Genomic DNA, 26,830 nt, shown 5'->3' with positions numbered 1-26,830 from the left:
GAAATTAGCAAATTTAGCATTCACAACATTTGTACTATGTTTACTATTTCCAAGTATTAACTATGATTCTTAGTAACTATTGTGCTCTGTCATGATGGTTGAAGAGACAATATTATATACTTTGACTTATAATTAAGGAAACATGTTTCCTTATAATTATGGCAAAAATGCATGAATTTAGATTGTATTATTTTTGTCTTTTGTAGAATATGCTGAATTTCTACATTGCAAAGGAAAGAAATTTACAGATTTCGATGAAGTTCGCCATGAGATTGAAGCGGAAACAGATCGAGTGACAGGAATGAATAAAGGCATCTCCTCTATACCCATTAATTTACGAGTCTATTCCCCACATGGTAAGTAAAATAATAAAATTCCAATTTCTTCTAAAAAATTTTTACTGCATTAATTAAAATACATTATCTTATAGAAGATACAAGATGTGCTGAGTTTCTTGGGTAGTGTTTGGACACTGCCATTAATGAATGGTGTGGTTCAAAGAGCTCTTTGAATATTTATGCAGAATCAGGAGGAGATGACTTTAAAAAAATCAAAATCGAGTTAGTCATTTAAAAATTTCCTTTATTTTTATTATAAACTTTTAGGATTCGAGAGGGGTATATATGAAAACTTGCATTTTTAATATCTTCAGTCTTTGCAGAAATCTTTGTGGTACACGGTACTGTGGTTTAGTCTTCCCCTGTTTGACTGCCTTGCAGCACTATATTTTCCTATTTATTTTTTTCCTGAGGAATCAACTGTGATTTTTTTCCCCACAGACTAGCAGCAGGAACTTACAAATTAGGTAACCAATTCACGATATATGATGGGAAATAGCCTCTATTCTGACTAAATTTTTAGTGGGACAAATTTTCTTGTGTCATCCTCTACCTCGCTCTGTTGCTTTTGAAACAGACCATGAATGATATAAGCTCAATTATGACTTCCCATGGGGACCTGGGGCTAGCACTTTGTGTACAGAGAGATTAGACTGGAGTCATGTTGTCACTGACTCTGCTTGTATAGCCTGCTCAGTGAACTCAGGGCTCCACAAATGGCTAACAGCTTTCTACTAGGCTAAGTGGCTAACCTTCTATAAATAGCATATGATGCTTCTTAAGGGAAAGGCAGATCTTGCCCTGAGAATTTCTATACCATTTTAAGATGATATACAAGGCTGGCAGGCAGCATATGCATTTACTGTTCAGTGTTTTAATTATAACTCCCTAGTTACAGATATGACAGCTCTCGGAGAAAACTGTTAGGCATGCAAATAAGTGCCTTTCAAATTATGTTGAAGTGATCATTTGGCATAGCACAATCATATCATAAAAATAGAAAAAACTAGCAAAATCATTTTGCATTCTATGCTTTTTATTCTAACACACTTGGGTTGGAGTTGTTCAGATACACAATGTATACAGCTGAGCTAAGTGACAGATGATTCTTTATTGTTATTGTTTAGCACTGAAGGTGTGTGTAAGACTCTTATCCTTTCCACACAGTGTTAAATCTAACCCTTATCGACCTGCCTGGAATAACTAAAGTGCCCGTAGGAGATCAGCCACCAGATATCGAGTATCAGATCAGAGAAATGATTATGCAGTTCATCACGAGGGAGAATTGTTTGATTCTGGCTGTTACCCCAGCCAACACTGATCTTGCAAACTCAGATGCACTGAAGCTAGCTAAAGAAGTTGATCCTCAAGGTAAGCGTGTGACCCCTAAGATGAGAGGGAATTAGTTTAAAATGTCAAGAGTTTTAGTATATTTAGAGGTAACACAAATTCTTGTTAATGCTGTTAAATCTTTTGTATTTTAGATGCTGAAAGAAAAATAAGTAGAGAATATAGTTCAAACCTACATAAATAAATGTAAGAATAACTGAGATCTAAGAAAATAGACATCTCTAAGCTTCATGGACTATTTTATTTCATTTTATTGATTGATTGAGACAAGGTCTTGCTCTGTCACCCAGGCTGGAGAGCAGTGGTGTGATCATAGCTCACTGTAACCTTGAACTCCTGGATGCAAGCAATCCTCCTGCCTCAGCCTCCTGAGTAGCTGGGATTATAGGTGCACGCCAACATGTCCAGCTAATTTTTAAATTTTTGGTAGAGATGGAATCTTGCTATGTTGCCCAGGCTGATCTCTAACTCCTTGCCTCAAGTGATCCTCCTACCTCAACCTCCCAAAGTGCTAGGATTACAGGCATGAGCCACCATGCCTGGCCTAGACTTTTAAAAAGTCAATAAATAAACTTCTGGTACAGCAGAATTCAGTCTTCTAATTATTATAAGAGTCACCCGAATATACTCCCAATGAAGAAATTTTGGGGGTTTTGTTTGTTGCTTTAAAATAGGAAGCTCTTTTAATGAATGTAAGATATTGTTTACCCTATAATTATTTGAGATAAATATATATTGCAAAAGCAGGAATTTATCTGTTATTGGCATTTCATAATGGAGAAAAGTCCCTTTTGTATGTTGATTTTTTTTTTTTTTTTTGAGACAGAGTCTCACTCTGTCACCCTGGGTAGAGTGCAGTGCCATCACCGTAGATCACTGCAACCTCAAACTCCTGGGCTCAAGTGATCTTCCTGCCTCAGCATCCTGAGCAGCTGGGACTACAGGTGTGCACCACAGTGCCTGGCTAATTTTTCTATTTTTAGTAGAGATGGGATCTTGCTCTTGCTCAGGCTGGTCTTGAACTCCTGAGCTCAAGCGATCTTCCCACCTTGGCCTCCCAGAGTGCCAAGATTACAGGTGTGAGCCACCATGCCCAGCCTGTATGTTGCTGTTTTAATTTTTAATTTCTCTGAACTGAGTAATGACAATTTATCTTCAGAGACCCCAGTGATGGGCCTTAGTGTGTGTTTGTTTAAAGTAATTATGGAAGGGCATTCAGTGGTGTGTCCTTTCAATATGGAGACGCATGTTCCTTAATTCTAGGAATTTTTCTTTTTTTTGGTAATTAATTTCTCCCATTTTCTTTGTTCTCTTTATCTGTAATTTTTATTATTAGCATGTTAGAACTACTGAATTAATCCTCTTTTTTTTAATCTTTCTCTTCTATCATCCATTGTTTGTCTTTTTGTTCTACTTTTTGTAAGACTTTATCTTCTGTTTTTCTAATTAATTTTAAAAGTTTGAAAATCATTTTCTTATTTTGTGAAAGTTATTTTTATTTTAAAAAATAGCATCCTGCTTTTCGTTTCACAAGTGCAATATCTTCTCTAAAGATTTTAATGAGAGCTTTTTGAGGTTTTCCTTTTGTAATCTACATTGTCTCTGAGTCCATTGTTTTCTGGGTGTTTTCGTCGCAGTCTTTGATGTGATAGACCTTTTTCAAATGTTTGATGATCTTCTGCTGCTTGTTTCTATACAAGTGGAGCATTAAAAAGCTGATGTATGTACATGAACAGGATTCATTGACCAGTGGACTTTTCCATAGGGTAATTGGGCTGAGACTTGGCCATCTTGTTAGGAGACTTCCTCAGCTGTTAGATTCTATGAGTATTTTCTCTTGAGCTTGTCTGCTGTAAGCCTGATGTCTAGTGTCCTTGAAGCCAACAGTTGGTGGGGCAGGGAGTAGGAAGGAGGGTATGTAGACTTTTAATTGATCTCTCTGCTTTCATAGTGGCATTCCTGAAGGTCTTCTTGAGCCTGAAGTCCCTTTGGCTCAACCTCTTCTTAAAGTAAATCTTTAGTATTCTGCTGAGGTTGAAGAAGGGTAGCTGTGTGGTTGTGTAAAATGAGGAAAAGGATTTGGAATCTAACAGTGTCCTATATGAACCTTCAGCCAATTCTCTTATTTTCAGCTCCTACACCCTGGATGTGGCTCTCTACTTCTTGAGCCTTTCCAGAATTCTGCAGTAGTGATTGGTTTGCTTCTTCTTGGCTTCCTCCAACCTCCCTGAGATTGGGGCTTGGAACAAAGCAGGTCGAGTCTCCAGACGGCTAGGTGAGGACCAACACCAGGGCTCCCTCTCCAGTGTCAGTGGCTTGGAATAGCCAGAGCATGGACTGGGATTGGAATCTAGTAATAAAAAATGATGCTAAACCATTCCAGTCTCCATAGCCTTGTTGTCTCACAGGACACTGAGCTGTGGTGGTCTGATTGTGATGGAGATATTAATAGTTCTTCCATCAGTGAATTCTAGTGAGTGCAACACAGTCGCATTCCTGAAAAGTCCACACTTAGTCCTTGTGGAAAAACTGACTCAGTTTCTCCCACTATATACTCTCATGGCATGCTTTTGACACCAGATGTGTGATGATTTATCCCCACCAGCAAGCAAGCAATCAATTCTTTTCTGCAGCAGACACCAGGTGTTGGGTGTTGTCCAACTCAGTTCAGTTCTACACTGGAATAACATCAGATCACACTGGTTCAGGGCTCAGTCCTACAAGACTGCCCTCCACTTCCAATGCCAATCGCAAGTTCTAGGTTGTTTTACCTGTGCTTCTGACCAAGTGGCTATAAATAGGGTCCCCTAAACCCCTTTCTTGGGTTCTATTAATTTGCTTGAGTGGCTCACAGAACTCAGGGAAACACATTTACTGATTTACGAAGGATATGGATAGAGAGATGCATAAGGTGATATGTGAGAAGGGTTTTAGAGCTTCCATGCCCTCCCTGGGTGTGCCACCCTCTAGGAACCTCCATGTGGTCAGCTGTCTGGAAGCTCTCTGAACCTAGTCCTTTATGGGTTTTTATGGAAGCTCCATTATGTAGGCATGATTCCTTAAATCACTGGCCATTGGTGATCAATTTAAACTTCACCCCCTCTCCCCTTCCTGGAGGTCATGCCTCTTTCTTTCTAGTGACCAGCCCCCATGTTGAAGCTACCAAGGAGCTGACAGCCATTAGTCAACTCTTTAGTGTATGAAACAAATACTTATCGCTTTGAAGACTCCAAGGATTTTAAGATTTGTATTCTAGGAAATGGGGTTGAAGACAAAATATATATTTCACAATATTACAGTCCAGAGGAAGCTTGATGGAGGAATGCAAATGATACTACCCAATCCCTGACTCCTCTTTTGTCCTACCTCGGTCCTGCTTTCTTGAAATTGGTTCTTTTCTCAGATGAACTCTCCTCACAGGTGGCAAGACGGCTGTAGTTGCCCTTGCCTCACATCCTCATGACTTAAAATCTAGCAGAAGAACCAATGGAAAAATCTTTTATTTGTATATATGATAACTTTTATAGGAAATATAAGCTAAAATAAAATTGGCCAACTATTAATAATATATCCTATGAGTGTCTGCAGTTCATCTTTAAGAATGATTTAACATATTCATGACATGTTAAATCAATGTTTTACCTCTCTTTACAGGTAGGGAATGTTAATGAGCAGTGACTGTATCTCATTCCTCAGGCTTTTCAAAAGAAGATTCAATTGTAATGTAAAGTAGTAACTCTCACATGATTGCAGAACATACATTTTCTTCAAAGTCACATGAATATTCTCCAGAATATGCCATATATTAGACCATAAAACAAGTCTCAATAAATTTAAGAGGACTGAAATGATAGAAAGTATGTTCTCCAACTATAATAGAATGAAATTAGAAATCAATAACAGAAGGAAATTTGGGAAATTTATGAATATATGGAATTAAGCAAAACACTCCTAAATAGCGAAAGTTGATGCCACTGCTTTTTGACCAAAACTGTAAATATAAGGAAAACTAGGTCTTTAATCTGATATTTTAAACCTATTCACAGAATGACTATGGGGACACAAGAGGTACATGAAGATACTTATTTGTCCAGCCCAATACATCATATCCCTATATACCATATTCTAAACTGGAGTTGCACTAGGTCCTGGTTTAAGTCTACAGCTCCTTCTTTTCTCTATTTTAATTTTCTACCACTAATAAAAACACACAATGTGAATCTTATTAGTTTGGGCAAGAGTTCACCCTCTTCTTTCAAAGCCTCAGTGATTTTCAGGACTAGCTGAAGCCTCAACATAGATCACCATGCAAACTCTTCAGGTAGTTTTCAGGGTGTTTAGTCTGAGAATTAAACTGGAATGCAAAAACAAATAGCAAGGCCAGGTACGGTGGCTCATGCCTGTAATCCTAGCACTTTGGGAAGCTGAAGTGGAAGGATTGCTTGAGGTCAGGAGTTCAAGACCAGCCTAAGCAAGAGCAGAACCCTGTCTCTACAAAAAAATAGAAAAATTAGCCAGGCATGGTGGTGTGGACCTGTAGTCTCAGCTAATCATAAGGCTAAGGCAAGAGGATTGATTGAGACCAGGAGTTTGAGATTGCAGTGAGCTATGATGACACCACTGCACTCTAGCCAGGGTGACAGAGTAAGACTCTATCTCAAAAAAAAAGAAAGAAAGTAAGAAAGAAAGAAAGAAAAAAAGAAAGAAAGAGTGTTCTACCGACATTTTTTTAGGTAGGTCTAGTTAGTTTATAATGTTGTTCAGATCTTTTATTTTATTGTTGGTTATTCTATTACTAAAAATGGGGTATTGAAGTCTCCACCTATTATTGATGAATTATTTCTTCCTTCAGTTGTGTCAGTTTTTGCTTTATGTATTTTGGGGCTCTTTTTTTTAGGTTCATTTATGTTTATAATTGTTATTTTGCCTTCTTGATGGATTGACATTTTTATCATTATAAAATGTCCTTCTTTGTTTATAATAACAATTTTTGTTTTAAAGTGTATTTCATCTGGCAGTAGTGTAGCCACTTCAGCTCTCATTTGGTTACTGTTTGCTTGATATATCCTTTTCCATTTTTTACTTTCAACCTATTTGTTTCTTTGAATATAAAATATGTCTCTTGTAGATAGCATATAGTTGGATAACATGTTTGGCTTTTTTATACATTCTGTCAATATCTGCCTTTTGACTGGAATGTTTAAGCCATTTACATTTAATGTAATTACTGATAAGATAGAATTTATATCTATTATTTTGTCATTTTTTGTGTCTTTTGTCTTTTTGTTTCTCTATTTCTCTGTTACTGTCTTATTTTGTGTTAAATATCTATTTTCTAGTGTATCATTTTAATTTCCTTGTCATTTATTTTACAAGTTTTTGAAGTTACTTTCTTAGTGGTTGCCCTAGGATTATAATTAACATCTTAATATATAACAAATTTATCTAATTTGGATCAATACCAACTTAATTTCAATAATACACAAAATTGTGCTCCTGTAGAGCTATACTCCCTCCCTTTCATATGTGCTATTATTGTCAAATTAGATCTTTATATATCACATGCCAGTTAACATGGATATATAATTATTGCTTTATGTAGTTGCCTTTTAAATTCAGATATGAGAAAAAGAGTTATAAACAAACAAAATGTATTTGTATTATATATTATATTTAACTATGTAGTTACCTTTATGTGCTCTTTATTTCTCTGTGAGGATTTGAGTTACCATCTAGTGTCCTTTCATTTCTGCCCAGAGGACTTCCATTAGTATTCTTGTAGGGCAGGTCTGTAAGTAAGGGATTCTTTCAGTTTTCATTTACTTTGGAACGTCTTAATTTTTCCTTTGGTTTTGAAGAAGAATTCTTAGTTGACAGTCTTTCTTTCATCACTTTTAGCATGTCATCCCACTGCTTTCCAACCTTTATGGTCAAAATTTAGCTATTAATCTCATTGAGGATCTCTTGAACATGATGAGTTTCTTCTTGCTTGCTGCTTTCACAATTCTGTCTTTGTTTTTGTCTTTTGACTGTTTGATTATGATGTGTGTATTTCTCTAGGATCTTACTGAGTTTATTCTACTTGGAGTTTGTTGAGTTTTTTGGATGTGTAGATTGATGTTTCAATCAAATTTGGGAAATTTTTAGCCATTATTTCTTCAACTATTCTTTCTTTTCCTTTGCTCTCTTTTTTTTCTGTGACTCCCATTATGTGTATGTTGGTATGTATGCTGACATGATGTCCCATAGATCTATAAGACTTTGTTCATTTTTCTTTATTATTTTTTCATTCATTTCCTCATTCTGAGAGAAACAATTCCAACTGAACTATCTTGAAGTTTGCTGATTTTGTCTGCCTGTCCAGATGGGCTGTTGGAATCTCTGTAGTGATTTTAAAATTACAGTTATTTTAATTTTTATCTCCAGAATTTCTATTTGGTTTTTTAAAGAAATATTTAATAATTTCTATTTATTTATTGATATGTTATATTTGGTGAATCATCATTCTCATACCTTTTTTAGTTCTTTAGATATGGTTTCCTTTAGTTCTTTGAGCATATTTAAAATAGATGACTTAAAGTCTTTGTCTAGTAATTTCAATGCCTGGGCTTCTTCAGGGATAGTTTCTATTGACTATATATTTTCTTGTGTATGGGTCATGCTTTCTTTGCTATCTTGTAATTTTTTGTTGAAAATGAGACATTTAAGTAATATAATGTGATAACACTGGAAATCAGATTCCTCTCTTTCCCCCAAGGCTTGTTTTTATTGCTGTTTATTGTTGTTGCTGCTGCTGCTATTTGCTCAGTAATTTTCCTGAACCAATTCTATAAAGTCTATATTCTTTGTTGTGTGTAGCCACATAAGTTTTTGTTGCTGTTTGTTGTTGTTGCTGCTGCTATTTGTTTGCTCAGTAATTTTCCTGAACCAATTCTGTAAAGTCTATATTCTTTGTTATGTGTGGCCACATAAGTCTTTGCTCAGTTTTCTTAATGGTCAGCTAATGATTGACAGAGATTTCCTTAAATACCAAAGCCAGTAAATTTCCCAACATTTACTGAAGGTCTCAGTGTGCATTTTGGGGTATGGCTTCAATGCTCAGGCAGGCAGTTTACAAATCTGCCTTAATCTTAACTTCCTGCTTGTGTAGAGCCTCAAGGGCAGCCATAGGTGAGAATTTAGGACCTTTTCAGGTCTTTTCTGAGCATGCACAAAGCCCCAAGCATGCGTGTGGCTTTCTAGATTCTAGATTGTACATATGTACACAATTTTCGAAGGCCCTTGTGGCCATCTCATTCCCAAGCTTTTAATTTTTTGGTCAGCGTTTTTCTTTGCCCTACCACTTGTTATCACTGCCTCAGGCAGCTGCAATGTTTAGCAATTGCAACTGATTGTTTTTGACAAATGCTTCTTGGGGAAAAAGGCTGTTCACACTGGGTAAGCTCTGAGTCAGGTAAAATAAAGAAAAGCTCATGAATGGGGAGTTTTGGGGAACTGCTAGGCAGGTTAAATAATTACAGTTCTCTGAAAATGGTATTTTTAGTGTTCTCCAACCCCATTCCGTCCCTTCTAGGCATTGCTAGGCTGCTGGTTTATGCCATAATTGTGGGTTTTGGTTTTCAAGGCTACTGTAGAGCTGAGGAGAGGGAGATGGAATTAGGGCAAGTTCAAACACCAAATAACTTATTTTTACTGAGATTCAGTTGTCTGATTTAGATAAATACCCCTCAGATTGTTGCAAGTCTTTGGTTAATTTCCAGAATTTTGAAAAGGTCAATTTTGACAATTTTTGCCAGTGTTCTTTCTTGTTACCTTTATGGAGAAGTGGCCTTTTTAGAGGTCCTTATTCCAGCATTCCCACTGATCTTTCTCGTTCCGATCTTTTACAACTGTAATAACCAGAAACCTTGCATGTAAAAGTCATTCAGATTGGGATGATGAGGGCAATCTGGTGTGACACTGTTGCCCTGTTGGTCTTCAGGACTGATTTGGCTGACTGTGCCAGAGGCCTGTTCTCACAGCTTCACTTACTCGGTTCCTGAAGTTTTGCCCCTGGCTAAACAGGATGACTTATTTAGATAACAGAGCACCGTTCTTTATTCAAGCCTATCTGAAGTAGAATCTTATCTACCAAGGTACATAATTATGCAGTTTTCTGAGAGGTATTCTATTTTAGGCAGTAACTACTTTGTACTAAATTAAGCCTATTTGACATAGGCCATTTTCACCAAAGCAGGACTTGGGTATATTTGAGTATGTACTTGGAAAGGAGGTTCATGTTGATAAGGTAATTACAAATTATTTGCATAATGATATTCAAAATGAAAGCTTCTGTAAAATAAGTACTACTATTAATATAATACTGAGATATAGTGATATATTTTTATATTTGATTATAAAAAGTTTCATGATGAAATTGTTCTCTCAGTATATGTAGAATGTCAGGTATTTGTGGCAGACAAGACTCAAGCTTATTTTTTGAATCATTAGTGAAAAATGTTTTCACTGAGAAAATGAAGACTTTTAGTGATATTTCAAGGGGAATGGCTATACTATTTGAAACATCAAACACCCAGTCGTCAGAATGATATAATGTTTTACATATATTTTTCTCTGTATAGCGGTATCTTTTCAAAGTGCTGTTGCATACTTTGGCTTTAGTTTCACTAGAATACTGGAGGTTGGTTGGGGTGAGGTCCTATTTTGAGATGAGGAAGTCTATCCAGGTGATACACACAGTATGTGAGTAACATACCTGCAACCGCACAGTATGCTTGTGCCAGCCCCACTGCCCCGCAGCAAGTCCTCTTTCTACGTTGTCAGATCACTCCTCTATTAATTACCTTATTAAATGATATACATAAGAAACATAGAATTTGGAAGCAGATCTATCACGTTATGATTGTATGTCCTTGGGCAAGTTACTTAACTTCTTTGAACCTTATTATCGCATCTCTAAAATTAAATGAAATTATCATAAATCTTACCTCAAAAAGTTATTATTAATTATGAGATAAATTATTACAAAGATAATAATAATAAAAGATAACTCTAATTCTAAATGGCTAACCAAATACTAGTGATTATTTTCCTCTTGAAAAGATTTAAAGGAAACTCTACCAGATTTTATTATTTTATTTGTTGTGTATAATTTATAGTGTAATAAACTTAAAAGAAACCAATCAGTAACATTCTGTAATCCAAACTACTGCCTACACCAATATGAATTAATGGGCTTGATAACACTTAAAAAATGGAATTGTAATAGAATTATTTTGAACATTTTAATAATGTATCATAAATATAAAAGTAATTTCAGATTCACCTGCAAATCGCTAGATTAATAGTAAGTGAGAGAAGGTCTTAGGTGGGATGGGGATTTGGAAGGATTTTCCTGAGCTTGGCTTGATGTGCTTCAGGAATTGTGCCAGCTGCTGCTCATAGATTCAGAGTAAACCAGGAGTCCTCACAGAGTTTCACCACAGAGACGGCATTGAGTGATTTCTCAAAGGAGCACTTCCTCCAGCTGTTTAGAATCCTACTTATATACATTAACAATTCAGTTACTCCCTTTGCTAGTTAGTTCATTAATATGTTGCTTAACAGACATTTATGAGGCATCTGTTGAGCCAGCAAAGTGCTCATGGTCAGTAGCGTAAATTCTATGTGCTGGACCACCTAATAGGACACTGTACTAGGTAGGTGCTTAGTACATATTTCTGATTATTTTCTTGACTCTTATTTAAAAACAAGCTATTGGTTTATATGGCATCTTTTCTTATGTTAGGTCATAGAAATCCCTGGGTGATCAGCTTTATGAAATGCATGTTTTCATATTTTAGGGGATGTAATTTGGCCACAGCATATATTAATTCAAGTGAAATGAGTTGTGTAATAACACTGTGTGTCATATGTTGTAATTCCAAGTCTCCTGCCAGCCAGGTGGCATCACCCCCGTTTTGTATATCAGGGGAGCTGAGCTTGCTCACTGTCTGTCAAACAGCTGGTGAGAGGCAGAAGGATGATATGAGCCCCATCTCAGATGCCAATAGTGCTAATTCTTTCCATTGTATCATCTACCTCTCTCACACCAACTCTGTTTTAAACACTTTATTCAGGGATAATCAAAAACACGTTAGAATTTTTAAAAATTGTGAAGAAACCTGCATAATGAAATTTTATGGTACTAAATGGTAAAACACTGTTTAAATTATGTTGAATTAGGTTTTGCTTTATAATTCTATCATAAGGCAGAGATTTACTAGAAGATCTTGGCATCAATCTATGTAAGAAACAGATCCCTTGACAAACTTAGACTGAACTTCTAGAACAAATATTATAAATGCTTGGAAAATAATTGGTTTAGAAATTTTCATGTTTATATTCCTGCATGAATGCTTCTTGATTACATCCTCTCAGCACTCAGTGAGAATTATCTTCAATTGATTTAATGTGATTTTCCTTTTGCACATCAGTTTTTAATATGATGACATTGCTTTAACTGATTTTAAAAGATTAGCCTAGTTGCTTGTTCATTTATTCAACACATAATGGATGAGCACCTACTGTGTGTCGGGTACCATTCTTAGCATCATGAATACAGTGGTGAACAAAACATTCTCGGCCTTATGGAGTTCATATTCTAATGGGGAAAACAGACAGATAACAGATAAACAATTAGTTTATTGTGAGGTTACTATAATGTCAGGTGCTATGACATTATAGTATTAAAAAATAAGTGCTGTGAAGAAAAATAAAACAGGACAAAGGGAGGGACTGACTGGGAATGCTACTTTAGACAGATGGTCTAAGGAGGCAGCATTTCAGCAGAGAACTGATGAGATAAGCGAACAAGCCCTGCGACTCTCTGGCAGTGGAACATTCCAGGCATAGGGGATAGCAAGCACAAAGGACTGGGAGTGGAACTTGCTTGACATGTCGAAGAACAGCAAGGAGGACATTGAGGCTGGAGCTCAGTGAATGGAAGAGAATGGCAGGTCCTGCAATCTCAAAGGTCCGCAGGGCCCAGATCCTGGGATCTTGCAGGTCATGACAAAGACTTTGTATTTTGTTCAAAGTGTTGGGATGAGCAGCCACTGGAGGGTTTTGAGGGTAGAGAGACAAGATCTGATTTATGTTTTTGTAAAAGGTCAGTATGGCTGCTGTAAGAAGAAAAGAGTAAAGAGAGGCATGAGTAGAAGCCGGAAGACCAGTTAGGGTATTCTATCGAAGAGGTCCAGTGGGGGGAGAGAGAATGCGGCTTGGCATAGGAAAGTAGTGGTACTGAGGGAAGAGGCTGTCTGATTCAAGTTATAGTGTGCAAGTAGAGCTGACAGAGTTCACTGACTGTTTGCTTTGTGTGTGTGAAAGAAAGAAGTCAAGGATGACTCCAAGGGTTTTAACCCAAGGAACAGGTTAAATGGTGATGTCATTTACTGAGATTGGGAATATTAGGAGAGGAAAATATTTAACGGGGATCAGGAGTTCTGTTTTGGACATGTAAAATCTGAGATGCTTTTTAAATACCCAAGTGGTGATGTTGGATGTAAGAGACTGGAGTTCAGGAGAGAGTTTCAAGCTGGAGTTATGAATCTGGGAATTACCAGTCTATAGTGCTGTAGAGGGTTTAACCGTGTCTCCCAGAAAGATATGTCTAAGACTCAACCCCTCCCCCCACACCATACCTGTGAATGTGCCGTTATTTGGAAATAAGTTCTTTGCAGACTTTATTATATTAAGTTAAGGATCTTGAGATAAGATAATCCTGGATTTAGGGTGGACCCTAAAATTCAATGACTGACATCTTTATAAAAGAAAAGAGAGGGGGATATTTGAGACACACAGAGGGACAGGAAAGAAGGTCATAAGAGGATGGAGGCAGAGATTGGAGTTGTGCTGCTACAAGCCAAGGAATGCCAGGAGCCGCCAGAAGTTGGACGAGGCAAAGAAGGATCCACCTCTAGAGCTTTTGGAGGGAGGGAGAGTGGCACGGCCGACACTTTGATTTTGGATTTCTGGCTTCCAGAACTGTGAGACAACAAATTCCTGTTGTTTTAAGCCACCAATTTGTGGTAATTTGTTACAACAGCCCTAGGGAATTAATTCAGGAGGTACTTAGAGCCTTGAGACTAGTCGAGCTGAGATCACGGAGGAGATGAAAGTAGACAGAGACGAGATGGGGGCCAGAGAAGGAGCCCAGAGCTCTCCGTACGTGAATGGGGGGAAGCAGAGGTGGTGGAGAAGTGGTAGAGAACCGAGTCAGTATGGTATTCCAGAGGCCAAAGAAAAAGAGGGCTTCATTCAAGGACATTGTGACCGGCCGTGCCAATGCTGCTGAGAGGCTGAGGAGGGTGGTGCAGGCGGCCGCGCGGAGGCTGGGAGGAAGCCCCAAATCACAGTGAGACACGGAGCCCAGGAGCCGCTGACTGCCAGGTGGCGAGGTTTCCCTCATGCTGTAATGAAATGGCTTGCTCCTCACCTAGAGGTGTAGAGGGCAGTGCACCCATATTTCTTTGTCCCTCTGGCTTGGCAATTTCCCCAGTCCCTCACAGGCTGTCTTCAACTTTAAGCTTAAAGTGCTCCTCTGTGGGGAACCAGGGAGGTGCTGAGAAGCTGTGTCCGTCCAGTCACTTCTGTTCTTAGCTCATGTATCCTTTCCATTGATTGCTGGAAGATTCGGTAGTAAACAGGAAGAAAACAACCCTGATCAGGGTGCAGGTCATCACCACCCCCAATCTTTGTATGTAAATTAGACTGTTTTCCTCATCTAATGAAGATGAGGGTAGGGAATTGACCACTGGATTTGGCACGTGAAAGTCACTGGTGATCTTGATAAGAAGGTTTGGTAGGAAAGTCTCTTAGAGAGGGTTCAAGAGAAAGCTGGATGTCAGGAAGCAGGGACAGGAATTATAGACAGCTCTTGCAGGTTTCACTGTAGTGGCAAGCAGAAAAATGAAACACTAGCAATAGTGGTATAAGATTAAGAGAATGGTTTTGAAAGATGAGAGATACTGTAACATGTTTGTGTGTTGATGGGAATAATGTAGAAAGAGAGATAAAATTGGTGACAGAGAACAGGGCTGAGATAAATGCAGGAGAATAGGATAAAGACAGGATCAATAGGTGAGAAAAATCCTTTACTTAAAGAAATGGAGGTGAGATACAGGGTACTTGTGAGAGCCCTGGCCATGGATTGGAGAGGATTGGATTATTCTTCCATTTTAACAGTAGGAAAGGCAGAGGATATGGAAACAGATGAGGCTGGTTGGTAGTTTGGTTTGTGGGAAGACAGCTCTTACCATACTGAGTTCATTTATGATGGCTTAATATCCACCTATCCTGGTGGGTTCTAGTGGTCATATAATGAAGACACTATGTTTATGCTGCTGCTCAATGTACCTAGCAGTGTCGCTGACATCTGCATGTTTTATAGACACTGCTCTACCCTGGCTGGGAGTTCATCCTAAAGAGACACTCCCATTTTCTGTATGGAAAGCAAAGGCGTCAGTGGTGGTGTTGATTGATTACCTGAGCATGAGTTCATTACCCATGAAGACTGTTACTGTGCCTTTTATCTTCCAAGCACAGCAGTATTTCAGCCTTGCCCATCAAGCTTGTCGTCTGCAACAGAGGGCTGTTCAAAGGCCTCACTAGGGAGGCAAGTGTGTCTGGAAATTCCTTTCATGGTGATTTATTTCACAACAAATGAATTTCATTTCTAAATCTAGCCTGACCAGAGGTTTTTCTGGAGTATAAAATCACCCCAAGAGGAGTGTTCGATCTCTGGCTGGGAAAAAAGGCAGCACCTTCTCTTGAGGTGACATTTGTGAATTGGGCCAGAATGTACCACTGAGCTGGAGCAGACGTCCTTGTTTGTTTCATGGAGGTGTGTCCCTACACACTGCCTCCAGCTTGTGCTTTTTGATATCCCTCCCTCTTTAATCTGGAAAAAGTTAAAGTGTACAGGTGATGTAAACTGATATTCATTGATCTTTGGCAACGTTTAGCAGGTATCCACTTTTCGATCTGGTCATAGAGATGCCGGAGGTGCCGCTAAGTTGAACAGAAGCTTCACACATCCAGGCATCGTCAGCACTCAGACTATAATGAACATGTTTGTAAACTGCAAGTATAAGAGGATCCATGGGGGAAACTTACTTTCCAGACACTGTCTCTGTACCCTCTATACCTGTTCTTTCCCCCCAATTTGGTTCCTATTTTACCTTGAAATTCTTAGCTTAAATATTTGACTGAACTAAAAAACTGCATAGATGTTAAATAATTGCATTGAGAGCACAAATTCTGCTTGATTTTAATTTAATCAGTTAATATGTATGAAGATGTCTTATTTTTTAAGCAAAAAATAACTTAGTGTGTAACTCATAGAAGGCATGTTTTGACTTCTTAGAGGATATGTCTTCGAGCTGATTTCTAACATGAGTGAGACCCAGAAAATTATTCTTTTTTTTTCAAATGCAGAAATTGCTAAAAACAGAGGCTAAAACCAAAAGGTTTGTGGTCTTTGAAAAAATTGTTTCACCTCAGTTCTGTTCAATTCATCATTCTTTTAAATTGACCACTTACTATGTACTAGGCTTGAACAAGAAAAAAGTTAAATGCCTGCTGTAAAAAAAGCAAGAGCCAAAACACATATGCCCTTGCAATCCTGCATGATCAGAACTTTGATAGGAAATGTATGTAACATATCACCCTGGTATTACACTTCGAAGTCTGAGAATCACATAAACATTTCAAATGCATGTTGCTATTGTGCATTGTATGTACTTGCATTTTAAGAGTTTCATGCATACCCAATGCAAGTAAGTTTGTTAAATCATGTTATAATTCATCCCATTTGCAAAGAAAGTAGATCATCTGTATGTTGAAAAATGGGCTTGTCCAAGTGTAGAGAAAAGCTTCCATTTCAAACTTCGAAAAAGTAAGTTGAGTCTTATTTAGAATTGAAAATATGACAACAAAAACATTTGCCTTGTTTGTCTTATAGGCTTTAAAAAGATTTTTGTAAAAGTATATATTCTTTGATATGATAAAATTTACTGTGAAAAAGAAGAGAATATGTTTAGAACTTGAATGTGAATGTATATGTGTGTAAAATTTGCATTATTTTTAACAATAGGAACAAAAGAGAAAAATGTGAAAGCAAAGTGCATGTGCTATTAAAATGGAACTTGTTATTGTCATTAATGTGAAAGGCTTTCTAAACCTTTCTAAACGTGGATTTCTAAACCTGACACGTTCATTCTTTTTGCCACTGGGGGTCACTATAAAGACGTTGCTTGAACAAGTTTAAAAGTTCCCTGAGTTGTTCTTTGTGGCGTTTGAATGTAGAAATTTAATGTATAAAGAAACACCATTCATGAGAAAGACAAAAAAAAAAAAAAACAAAAAAAACTAAGAAAGCAATGAAACATATTCTCTCTTTCCCTGAAATTAATTGCAAATTAGTAATATGAATTTTCATTTTCTCAGAATTCTCTTTATATTATATATGGCTAAGTATTCCATTGCTATTCAAGGCAAAAGTGTTTAATTAAGATGACTTTAATGTTACAGAATAATTGTGTTCTCATGTATTTCTTATTTCAAAATTCAAAGACATTTAAAACATAATAGTTGACTATGCAATTAAACCTTTCTCTTCTTGGATTCTGATATTGACCGTGAGTGTCTAACATTTCCATTAACGTAGAAGCTCTTTTAAAAGTTGCTATAAAAACATATTCGGCAAGCCTTCCCCAGAATATATACTAGATCCATATAGTTATTTTGTGGGTAGTATAAATAAAATAAGACCACAAAAACACAAAACAAAACTCTTCTAAATTTCTGTAAAACCTCCATTTTCCCTGACTGACTTTCAGGACCCTTCTGTTCCCTCCCCTTCTCTCCCTTCCCTCCCTCTTTTTCCTCCTTTCCTTATTTTTCCCTCTACTCCTTCTATACAACATTTCTTGAATGCTTGCCACATACCTTGGTTACAAGGAAAATCATTTCTTCCATTGAGGCAAGAATGAAGTAAGAAAGCGTATGTGTAGATAGAGGCTTATTTTTAGCTATCTGGAGGGGTATTCGAAGAATTCATTGCCTGTGAACACAGACTTTTCTCTGTAAGTGGGTAGCAAGGTTAACAGCTGAGAAAGAACCGTGGGTGGGGGTGGGGTAGGGAGGATGGGAGAGGAGGGAAGACATTTGAGGAGAAGCACTGGGGACCCTATCAAGGCCAGAGCCCATCTGCATAAACTTCATGATTATGTGACTCCCAGAAACTTCCAACAGCTGGGGCTCAGGGAGGCAAATACTTGGATTCCTCTTGGGTCAGGATTTTGCAGAATGGGTTGGATGGAAGACAAAGTGGGCAAAAGAGTTGAGGATATGGGCAAAATAATAATTGGAAAGATAGACTGTGAAGTCCTTGGAAGAAGGGAAGAAAGTGAAGCCAAAAAGGACCTGTTCAGGGATGGGGTTCCAGGTGAGGTTGAAGAATAGCAATGTATTCCTCTAAAGAGGGGAAAGGAAGTAGAGAATAGAAATTTGTGGTCAGAGAGTAGAACATTAGAGTTTGTGATTTATAGCTGTAACAAATTCAAGGTATAAGTGCCCAGGATGTGGCCAGGGGAAGGAATTGCTAAAATGGCATTCAGGTCAAAGCTCCTAGAGTGGAAGCCGTCAATAGCCAGAGAACTGGGTACATCATCCTCACACGCATTGCTGCTGCCTGGATAATGGTGGAAGTAAGTGTACCGAGGCATATCGTGATGCTAAGGTCTTCAGTAAGTTTGTGTGTGTGTGTGTGTGTGTGTGTGTGTGTGTGTATTGAATGTGAGTGTGTGGGCATTTGGTGGATCACAGCAACAAGGAGGAATAGAGGCTGCCAGATGATGTCAGGCTCCAAAACAATGTATTTTTGTGAAGGTGGAAGATTTTGGTTTGGAAAAGCACTAAGGAGTAAGAAAACTTTTTACCTCTACTCTTTTCCTCCAACCTTGGGCTCTGTGAAACCTGGGAGAACAGTCTCCACGTGAGAGGCATAAAGAAGAGAACAGGGTGTGAATGAAGGTGAGGAGGTGAGAGCTATTGTTTAGACACGAGCATGAGTATGTTGGAGTAATTTGGTGACAATAAAGATGGCTCCAGATGGCACAGTGAAAGGAATTGGCAGATAGGCAGTAAGAGGAAGAAGTAGGCAGCATGTTGGAATGAAAGTACAAGCTGTTCTGCTAAAATAACAGAGAAACATTTCTAAGAAATTTTGCCTTAATAAGAATTTACACTAATCAAAGCACAAAACATAAAAATACATTTAAAAGCAGTACAATCTAGTGGTTAATAGCACAACTCTGGAGCCAAACTGCCTGAGTTTGCATCGTGGCGCCACCACTTACTAGCTGTGTGATCTTTAGCAAATTTCTTAATCTTTCTGTGCCCCAGTTTCCTCATCTGTAAAATGGGGGTGATAATGCCTTCCTTATAGGACTGTTATGATCACTATTAAATGAGTTAATGTCTGCAAGGTACTTAGAAAAGTGCCTGGAACTTGATAAGCTATATAAAAGCATTACATAAAATAACTTGTTTCATTGTTTAAAAAGTGGATTGGTGGTTCATGGGTTTCAGACTTATTATTTTTCCAGCAGGAAGTTCTATGATAAAGACTTTAAGAAATCAATTGTTGTAGCAGTTGGAAGTGTATAGCTATTAAACTTAAATCTTGCTCGGCAAAGTTAATCTTTGCTTTATATTTCCTTCTTGCCCTTTTTCCTTAGGGCTGCCAGCACTATAATTTGTCCAAGGCTCTTTGCACATTGATGGGTTATCACTTTTATAACCTATTATGATGCACAAAGCCAGAGCCACCCTTTAAAAAAGCAGTTGTATTAACTATGCAATTGTGTGTGTTTTCCTTGTTTTTTTAAGAGCCAATTACAACTGTAATTGTAAAAAACCCTAGAAAATTACAATTTCTGGTAATGGTGCCTGTAGTGGTCTATATAATGCAAATCATGTTCCCCATTAAGTAGGTCCCAGCAGAGCCAATTGACTTAATGGAAACTTGCTGTAGGAGAAATTCCTGTTTAGGGAGAATAGATGACCATAGGAGTTTAGATTTGGCTTGGGAAGGAAGGATAACATTGAATGAGAGAGATCTGGTGGTATTAACTAGTCACAAGTTAACCAGCTGGAACCAGTTAAAAGAGTTTCCCTGCTGTTGCTGACAGAGTCCCCTGATGGTATTCTGGGCCAGGACATTTTGTGGTCAGCAGTCAGTGATCTGTTCAGGATTCCAGAGAGATTGCCGAGGGCTGTGTGTGGAGCGTGGTTAGTTATTATCTGCAGTGTAAACTCCTGTGTGAGAAAGGTGGGAGTGGGAAATACCTCCAGTCCCAGGTCCTCGGCAGTGGCGGACTGCTGCCGGGCAGGCGTTGTGCAGACCAGGCTCTTGATTAAATCCTAATTGTGCTTTCTGGGAGGAACCCCTTTGTCTGTTCATTGTTCTTCCTGGGTTTCAAATTCTGGAAGTTTCTTCCTTGTTCCTAGTCTCTATGACATATCTGAAGTAGAAATGGGAATTGTGACCTTCCTGAGTGATGCACAGCCTTCACTGCCTGCCGCCTTCTTGGAAAAACTTGGCACCGTAAAGGTTGTTTTATGACTCCAAGGCTTTTTCAGGCCAGGCTTTGTGTTTCTTTGTGAATTCAATTAGTTTAAAAACTCAGCTTCTCAACTATCTGCTTCCAGCTAATTCCATGTACAAATAGCTGTACCCAAAGATTTTCCCTAGACATAGGTCTTAAATCTAATTTCTTTGTTGCCTTGCTGTCAATACCTTCCCCCTCTTCTCTTGCAACTTATTGTGGTTGCCTTGAGGCTACCTGAGACAGTAGGCTTGGGTAGGGAGGTGTGCGTCGTGAGTGTAAAGTTTGAACTTGGCAAGTGTACAGCCATGTACCAACACCTCCACCAAGATATGGAACGTTCCCATCACCCAGAAAGGTTCCGTATGTCACTTCCCAGTCAGTCTCTATCTTGGTACCCATTCCTGGCTCCAGGAAACCATTGATCTGTCTTCTGTCACTATAAATTAGATTTGTTTTTTCTAGAGTTTCATGCAGATGGACTCATACAGTAAGTACTCTTTGTGCCTGGCTTCTTTTGCTCAGCATGATGTTTCTGAGATCCATCCAGGCTGCTGCATGTTTCAGTAGGTCACTCTTTTAAATTGGTAAATTGTATTTCATTGTGTGAATATGCCATATTTTATCAATCCATTTACCTGTTGATGGATCTTTAAGTTATTTCCAGTTTTGGGTTATTACAAATAAAGCTGCTATAAGTATTAATCTACAAGTTTTCTACTTCCTATGTTTTATTTCACTTGGGAAAATACCTAAGACTGGAATTGCTGGATAAATGTATGTTTAAACTTTTTAAGAAGCCACTAAGCCGCTCTCCAAAGTGGTTGTACAATTTTTATTCCCAACAGCAATATATGAGTGTTTCAATTGCTGTATGTGCTCACCAACACTCAGCATTGCTAGTTTTAATTGTCATCATAACATCTGGTGCTGTTGATGTGCATTTCTCTGAGTACTGACATAGAGCATAATTTCATGTCCTTATAGGCCATTTGTGTATCTTCTTTTGTGAAATATTCTATTCTGTACTTGTATGAGATCAGTTTTTTTTATAATTGATTACACTTTTGAGTGGCATCATGCAATATTTGTCTTTCTGTATCTGGCTTATTTCACTTATGCCTTTTAGATTCATCCATGTTGTTGTAAATGACAGGATTTCATTCATTTTTATGACTGAATAGTATTCTATTGTGTATGTATACCACATTTTTTTTATTCATTCAACTGTTGATGGACATTTAGTTTTGAGTCTGTATCTTGGCTATTGTGAATAGTGCTGCAAGAAACATGAGCATCCAGATATCTCTTAGACATACCGATTTTATTTCTTTTAGATAAATACTCAGTAGTGGGATTGCTAGATTATGTGGTAGTTCTCTTTTTAATTTTTTGAGGAAACTCCATACTGTTTTCAATAATGGCTATGCTAATTTACATCCCACCAAACAATTCATAAGTGTTTCCATTTCTCCACATCCATATGTAGCATTCATTATTTTTTGTCTTTTTGATAGTAGCCAATCTAATTGGAGTGAGCTGGTATCTCTGTGTTTTTTTTCCTTTTATTTTTATTTCTTATTTTTATTACATATGAATCTCACTGTGTTATCCAAGCTGGACTCAAACTCCTGGGCTCAAATGATCCTCCCAAGTAGCTGGGACTACAGGCATGTTGCACTATGCCCAGCTTCAAAGTGGTTTCAATTTGTATTTTCCCAATAATTATTGATGTTGAGTATTTCTTCATATACCTATTGGTCATTTGTATGTATTCTTTTGAAAATGTCTATTCAGGTCTTTTGCCCATTTTTTAAATCAGTTTTTTTTCCCTATTGAGTTGAGTTCCTTGTATATTCTGGATATTAACCCCATATCAGATGCATAGTTTACAAATATTTTCTCCCACTCTGTAGGTTGTCTCTTCACTCTGTTGATTGTTTCCTTTGTTCTGCAAAAGCTTTTTAGTTTGATGTAATCTCATTTGTCTATTTTTTGCTTTTGTTGTTTGTGCTTTTGTGTTCTTATCCAAAAAATCCTTATCCAGACCAATGTCATGAAGAGTTTCCTCTGTTTTCTTCTAGTAGTTTTTATAGTTTTGGATCTTACATTCAAGTCTTTAATCCATTTTGAGTTGATTTTTGTATATGGAGAGAGAGAAGGATCTAATTTCATTCTTCTGCATGTGGATATCCAGTTTTCCCAGCACAGTTTATTGAAGAGACTGTCCTTTCTTTCCCCAGTGTGTATTCTTGGTGCCTTTGTCAAAAACCAATTGGCTGTCAGTGTGTGGATTTGTGCTGTCTGTTCTGTTCCATTGGTCCAGTTTTAGCTTTATATTTAGATCTGTGATCTTTTTTTTGTATGAGATGTGAAGTAAGGGCCATAGTTCATTATTTTCTGTAAGGATATATAATTATTCTAGTACCATTTATTTCAAACATACTATTCTTTCTCCATTGAATTACATGGGCATCTTTGTCTGAAACAAATTATATGTGTGTGTGTATATATGAATTTATTATAGGTTTAATATATATTATATCTATATGTATAATTCTGGACTCACTGTTCTGTTCCATTGGTCCATCCGTCTATTCCTATGCCAATACCACACTGTTTTAATTACTGTAGATTTACAGTAAGACTTGAAATCACATAGTGTATGGATTTTTTTCATTGCATTGAATGTAATGGATATTTTGTCTTTTCATTTAAATTTTTAAATCAGCTTGTCAGTTTCTACAAAAATGTACTGAGATTTAGTTTGGGAATTACATTAAATCTATAGCTGTACTGTCAAATGCTAGGCTTTATCCATATGTGGCTATTAAAATTTAAATTAATTAAAATTTAAAAATTAGTTCCTCAGTCACACTCACCATATTTCAAGTGTTCAATAGTCACATATTGTTAATAGCTCTGTATTGGAAAGCTCACATACAGTACATTTCCATTATTGTATTTAGTTCTGTTGAATAGCACTATTATAGACCAATTTGGAATGAATTGACTTTTTTTTTTTTTTTTTTTTTTTGAGACAGAGTCTCACTTTGTTACCCGGGCTAGAGTGAGTGCCGTGGCGTCAGCCTAGCTCACAGCAACCTCAAACTCCTGGGCTTAAGCGATCCTACTGCCTCAGCCTCCCGAGTAGCTGGGACTACAGGCATGAGCCACCATGCCCGGCTAATTTTTTTGTATATATATTTTTAGTTGGCCAGATAATTTCTTTCTATTTTTAGTAGAGACGAGGTCTCACTCTTGCTCAGGCTGGTCTCGAACTCCTGACCTCGAGCGATCCACTCGCCTCGGCCTCCCAGAGCTAGGATTACAGGCGTGAGCCACCGCGCCCGGCCATGAATTGACTTAATAATATTGAATGCTCTAGTCAATGAACACGGTATTTCTTTCCATTTATTTAGGTCTTCTCTGTAGTATATTATAATTTTCAGTATACATGTCTTGCATATATTTTATTAAATGTATCCCTATGTGTTTTATATTTTTAGATGCTATGATAAATTTTATTTTAAGAAAAAATTTTCAATTTTTTGTTGCCAATATATAGAGACACAGGTTATATTTGTATATTGACCTTAAGAAACTCACTTATTAGTTCTGGTTGCCTTTTGTAGGTACTTTGAAATATTCTACATACATAATCATGCTGTCTGTAAATATTAATAGAAACTTTTACTCTCTACAATTTTATTCATTCAATCTATTCCTGATTTAGCTAAGACCTCCAGTATAATGTGGAGTCAAAAAGTGAAAATAGACAATTTTATTGATCTTTTCAAAGAACCAGCATTTGATTTAATTGATTGTATCTTTTAAAATTTATATTCTATTTAATTCACTTCCATTTTTATCTTTACTATTTATACTTCTACTTACTTTGGATTTAATTTGCTATTCTCTCCCTAACTTCTTAAGGTGGAAACTTAGATCACTGGTTTTAAGCATTTATTATTTGGTAACAGTAGCATTTTAAAGCTATATATTTTCCTTTAAGCCCTTAGTTTAGCTACATTGCATAAATTTGATATGGTGAGCTTTTATTTTATTTAGTCTGAAATATTTTAAAATTTCCATTACTTCATTTTTGATTCATGATTATTTAGAGATAGGTTCTTTAATTTCCAAATATTTTGGGATTTTCCAAATAACTTTATGGTATGAATTTCTGTATGATTTTATTCCTTTTAAATTTATCGAGATTTGCTTGATAGTATCATGTGTAGTCCATCTTGATGAATGACCAATGTTCATTTGGGAAGAATGTGTATTAGTAGAATATGTAGAACAGTAGAATTACTGTTGTTGGCTGATGTGTTCTGTAGATATACTGTAGGTTGAGTTTGTTGATATTAATAGTGCTGTTTAAATCTTCTATAGTGCTTGATTTTTTTCATTGACTTGTTCTTTCAGTTGTAAATTTGCTCATTTCTCCCTTCAGTTCTGTAAACTTTTGCTTAGGTGTTTTTTATCCAAACTTTCAGTCTCTGCCTTTTAATTATAGTATTTAGATCATCTACATTCAATATAATTATTGGTATCATTATATCTAAGTCTACCATCTTGCTATTTTGTCTTCTACATATGTTATAAATCTGTCTCTATGTAAAACACATGTCATATCTTCTACATAAATTATAAATGTCTTCTACAAAAGTTATAAATGTCACCCAGAATGCATGGCTATTATTTTTTCTTCAAATAATCAACTATCTTTTAAAGACATTAAAAATGGGAAAGAAATATTCTGCATTTACCATTTTCAGAGGTTTTTATCCCTTTGAGTAGATCCGAGTTTCCAACTTGTATTATGCTCCTTTAGCTTGGCGTACTTCCTTTATGATTCCTTGTAGTGTAAGTCTCTGACAACAAATTATCTCAGCTTTTGTTTGTCTAAAAAGTCATCATTTTGCCTTTATTTTTGAGAGAGATCCTCACTGTATATAGAATTTTAGGTGACAGTTCATATTTTCTGCTAGCACTTTAAAGATGTCTTCTGATGTTCTCTTGCTTTCATAATTTCTGATGAGACATCTACAATTATTCTTATCTTTGTCTCTTGTTTTATTTCATTTTCCCTCTGCTATTATGATTTTAGTTTTTCATTGGTATTAGCAGTTTATCTATGGTGTGCCTTGGTGTGATTTCTTTTGTGTGGTTGGTGTTCTTTGAGCTTTTGGATCTGTGAGTTTATGCTTTTCATCAACTGTATTTTTTCAATTATTATTCTTTTTATTTACTCATTATGTTCATGGTTTCTGTTATATCATCGAGAGTTTTGTGCATATTTATAATTACTGTTTTAATGTCATCTATGAATTCCATTGCTTCTAGGGGAGAGTCTATTCACTGATTGTTTCCCCCTTGATGACGGGTCATATTTTCCTTCTCTTTCATGTGTCTAGTGGTTTTTGGTTGAATGCTGGATATTTTGAATTTTATTTAATTGAGTTGAATTTTACCATATTCTTAAAATGTATTGGACTTTGTTTTACAAGTAGATATATTACTTGAAGATGAGTTTTATTTTTGTATGCTTAATTTTAGGGTTTTTTTTTGAAAGGGCAGGTCTATAGTAGAGTTTACTGAGATTTATCTCTTCTGGTATCTATTAAATGCTTCATATTCAACAAGGTCTTTTCACTCTAGCTGTTGGGAACTTAAACAATTACTATCCCCTTGTGAGCTCTGGGAATTATTTGGCTTAGAGCTTCCTGGAACTTATTTCTTGCCCAGCCACATGTAGCTACACCTTGTGCGTGCATGTATTTAAACAAAGACTCAGCGGACCCCTGTGAACATTTCTGGAGCTCTTTCTTATTATGGCTCCCTTTTATCTTGTACACTATCCTGAAAAGTGACTTGGTCCCCTTGAACTCTCCTTGGATTTTTCCTCCTTGCATTGTAGTCCAGACAGTGCCTCCAAGAGAGAGTGGGCAATTGTACAGCTTGCTTTGTTTCTCTGCTCTCAGCTGTCACAGTCCTGTGCAACCTATGGTTTAATGCCTGAAAGTGATTGTTTCATATATTCCATCCAGTTTTCTAGTAGTTTATAGAAGAAAGGTGTGCCTGAACTTGGTAATCTCTTATAGTCAGAAGCAGAAATTACCAAACCTTTTGTTTAACTGAAAATTCTTAGTGGACCTTTGTTGCTTAGAGCCTTTTCAGTCTCTTTTTCTATTGTTTGAGTCATAAGAACAGTTGGGTTTTTCAAAAGGAATAAATTAAAATTTTAGACATTCTCTAATCCCTTTTATTTCTGCTTGCAAAATGATAAATATCTTGAGTGAACTTATCCTTAAATCCCTTGCTTTAAGCATCAAGGAACAATCAAGACAAATTAACATTCTGGATCTTTCCAACAGCTTCTCCCTTCAGGATGCACTTAGTCTACCTTACAAGTTATCACATGCATAAGGTTTACAAAATATGCAACTACTGCATAACATGGATCTTCATCTTTCTAACTTG

General features: G+C 36.9%; 1 protein-coding gene across 8 annotated transcripts in view; it reads left to right on the top strand.

Moving 5' to 3' along the window:
- DNM3 (dynamin 3) overlaps positions 1–26,830 on the top strand; it is a 534,534-nt gene that overhangs the window by 131,757 nt on the left and 375,947 nt on the right. For all 8 annotated transcript variants that reach the window (XM_045547356.1, XM_045547359.1, XM_045547363.1 and 5 more), the window contains exons 3-4: positions 207–356; positions 1,506–1,709. In XM_045547356.1, the coding sequence (XP_045403312.1) occupies positions 207–356; positions 1,506–1,709 (354 nt within the window). The remainder of the gene's footprint in view (positions 1–206; positions 357–1,505; positions 1,710–26,830) is intronic.

The sequence above is a fragment of the Lemur catta genome, chromosome 3 (genome assembly GCF_020740605.2).
Source record: "Lemur catta isolate mLemCat1 chromosome 3, mLemCat1.pri, whole genome shotgun sequence".
Classification (NCBI taxonomy): Eukaryota; Metazoa; Chordata; class Mammalia; order Primates; family Lemuridae; genus Lemur; species Lemur catta.
Note: the sequence above shows the minus strand (reverse complement) of the source record. Positions and strands in the feature narration are given on the sequence as shown.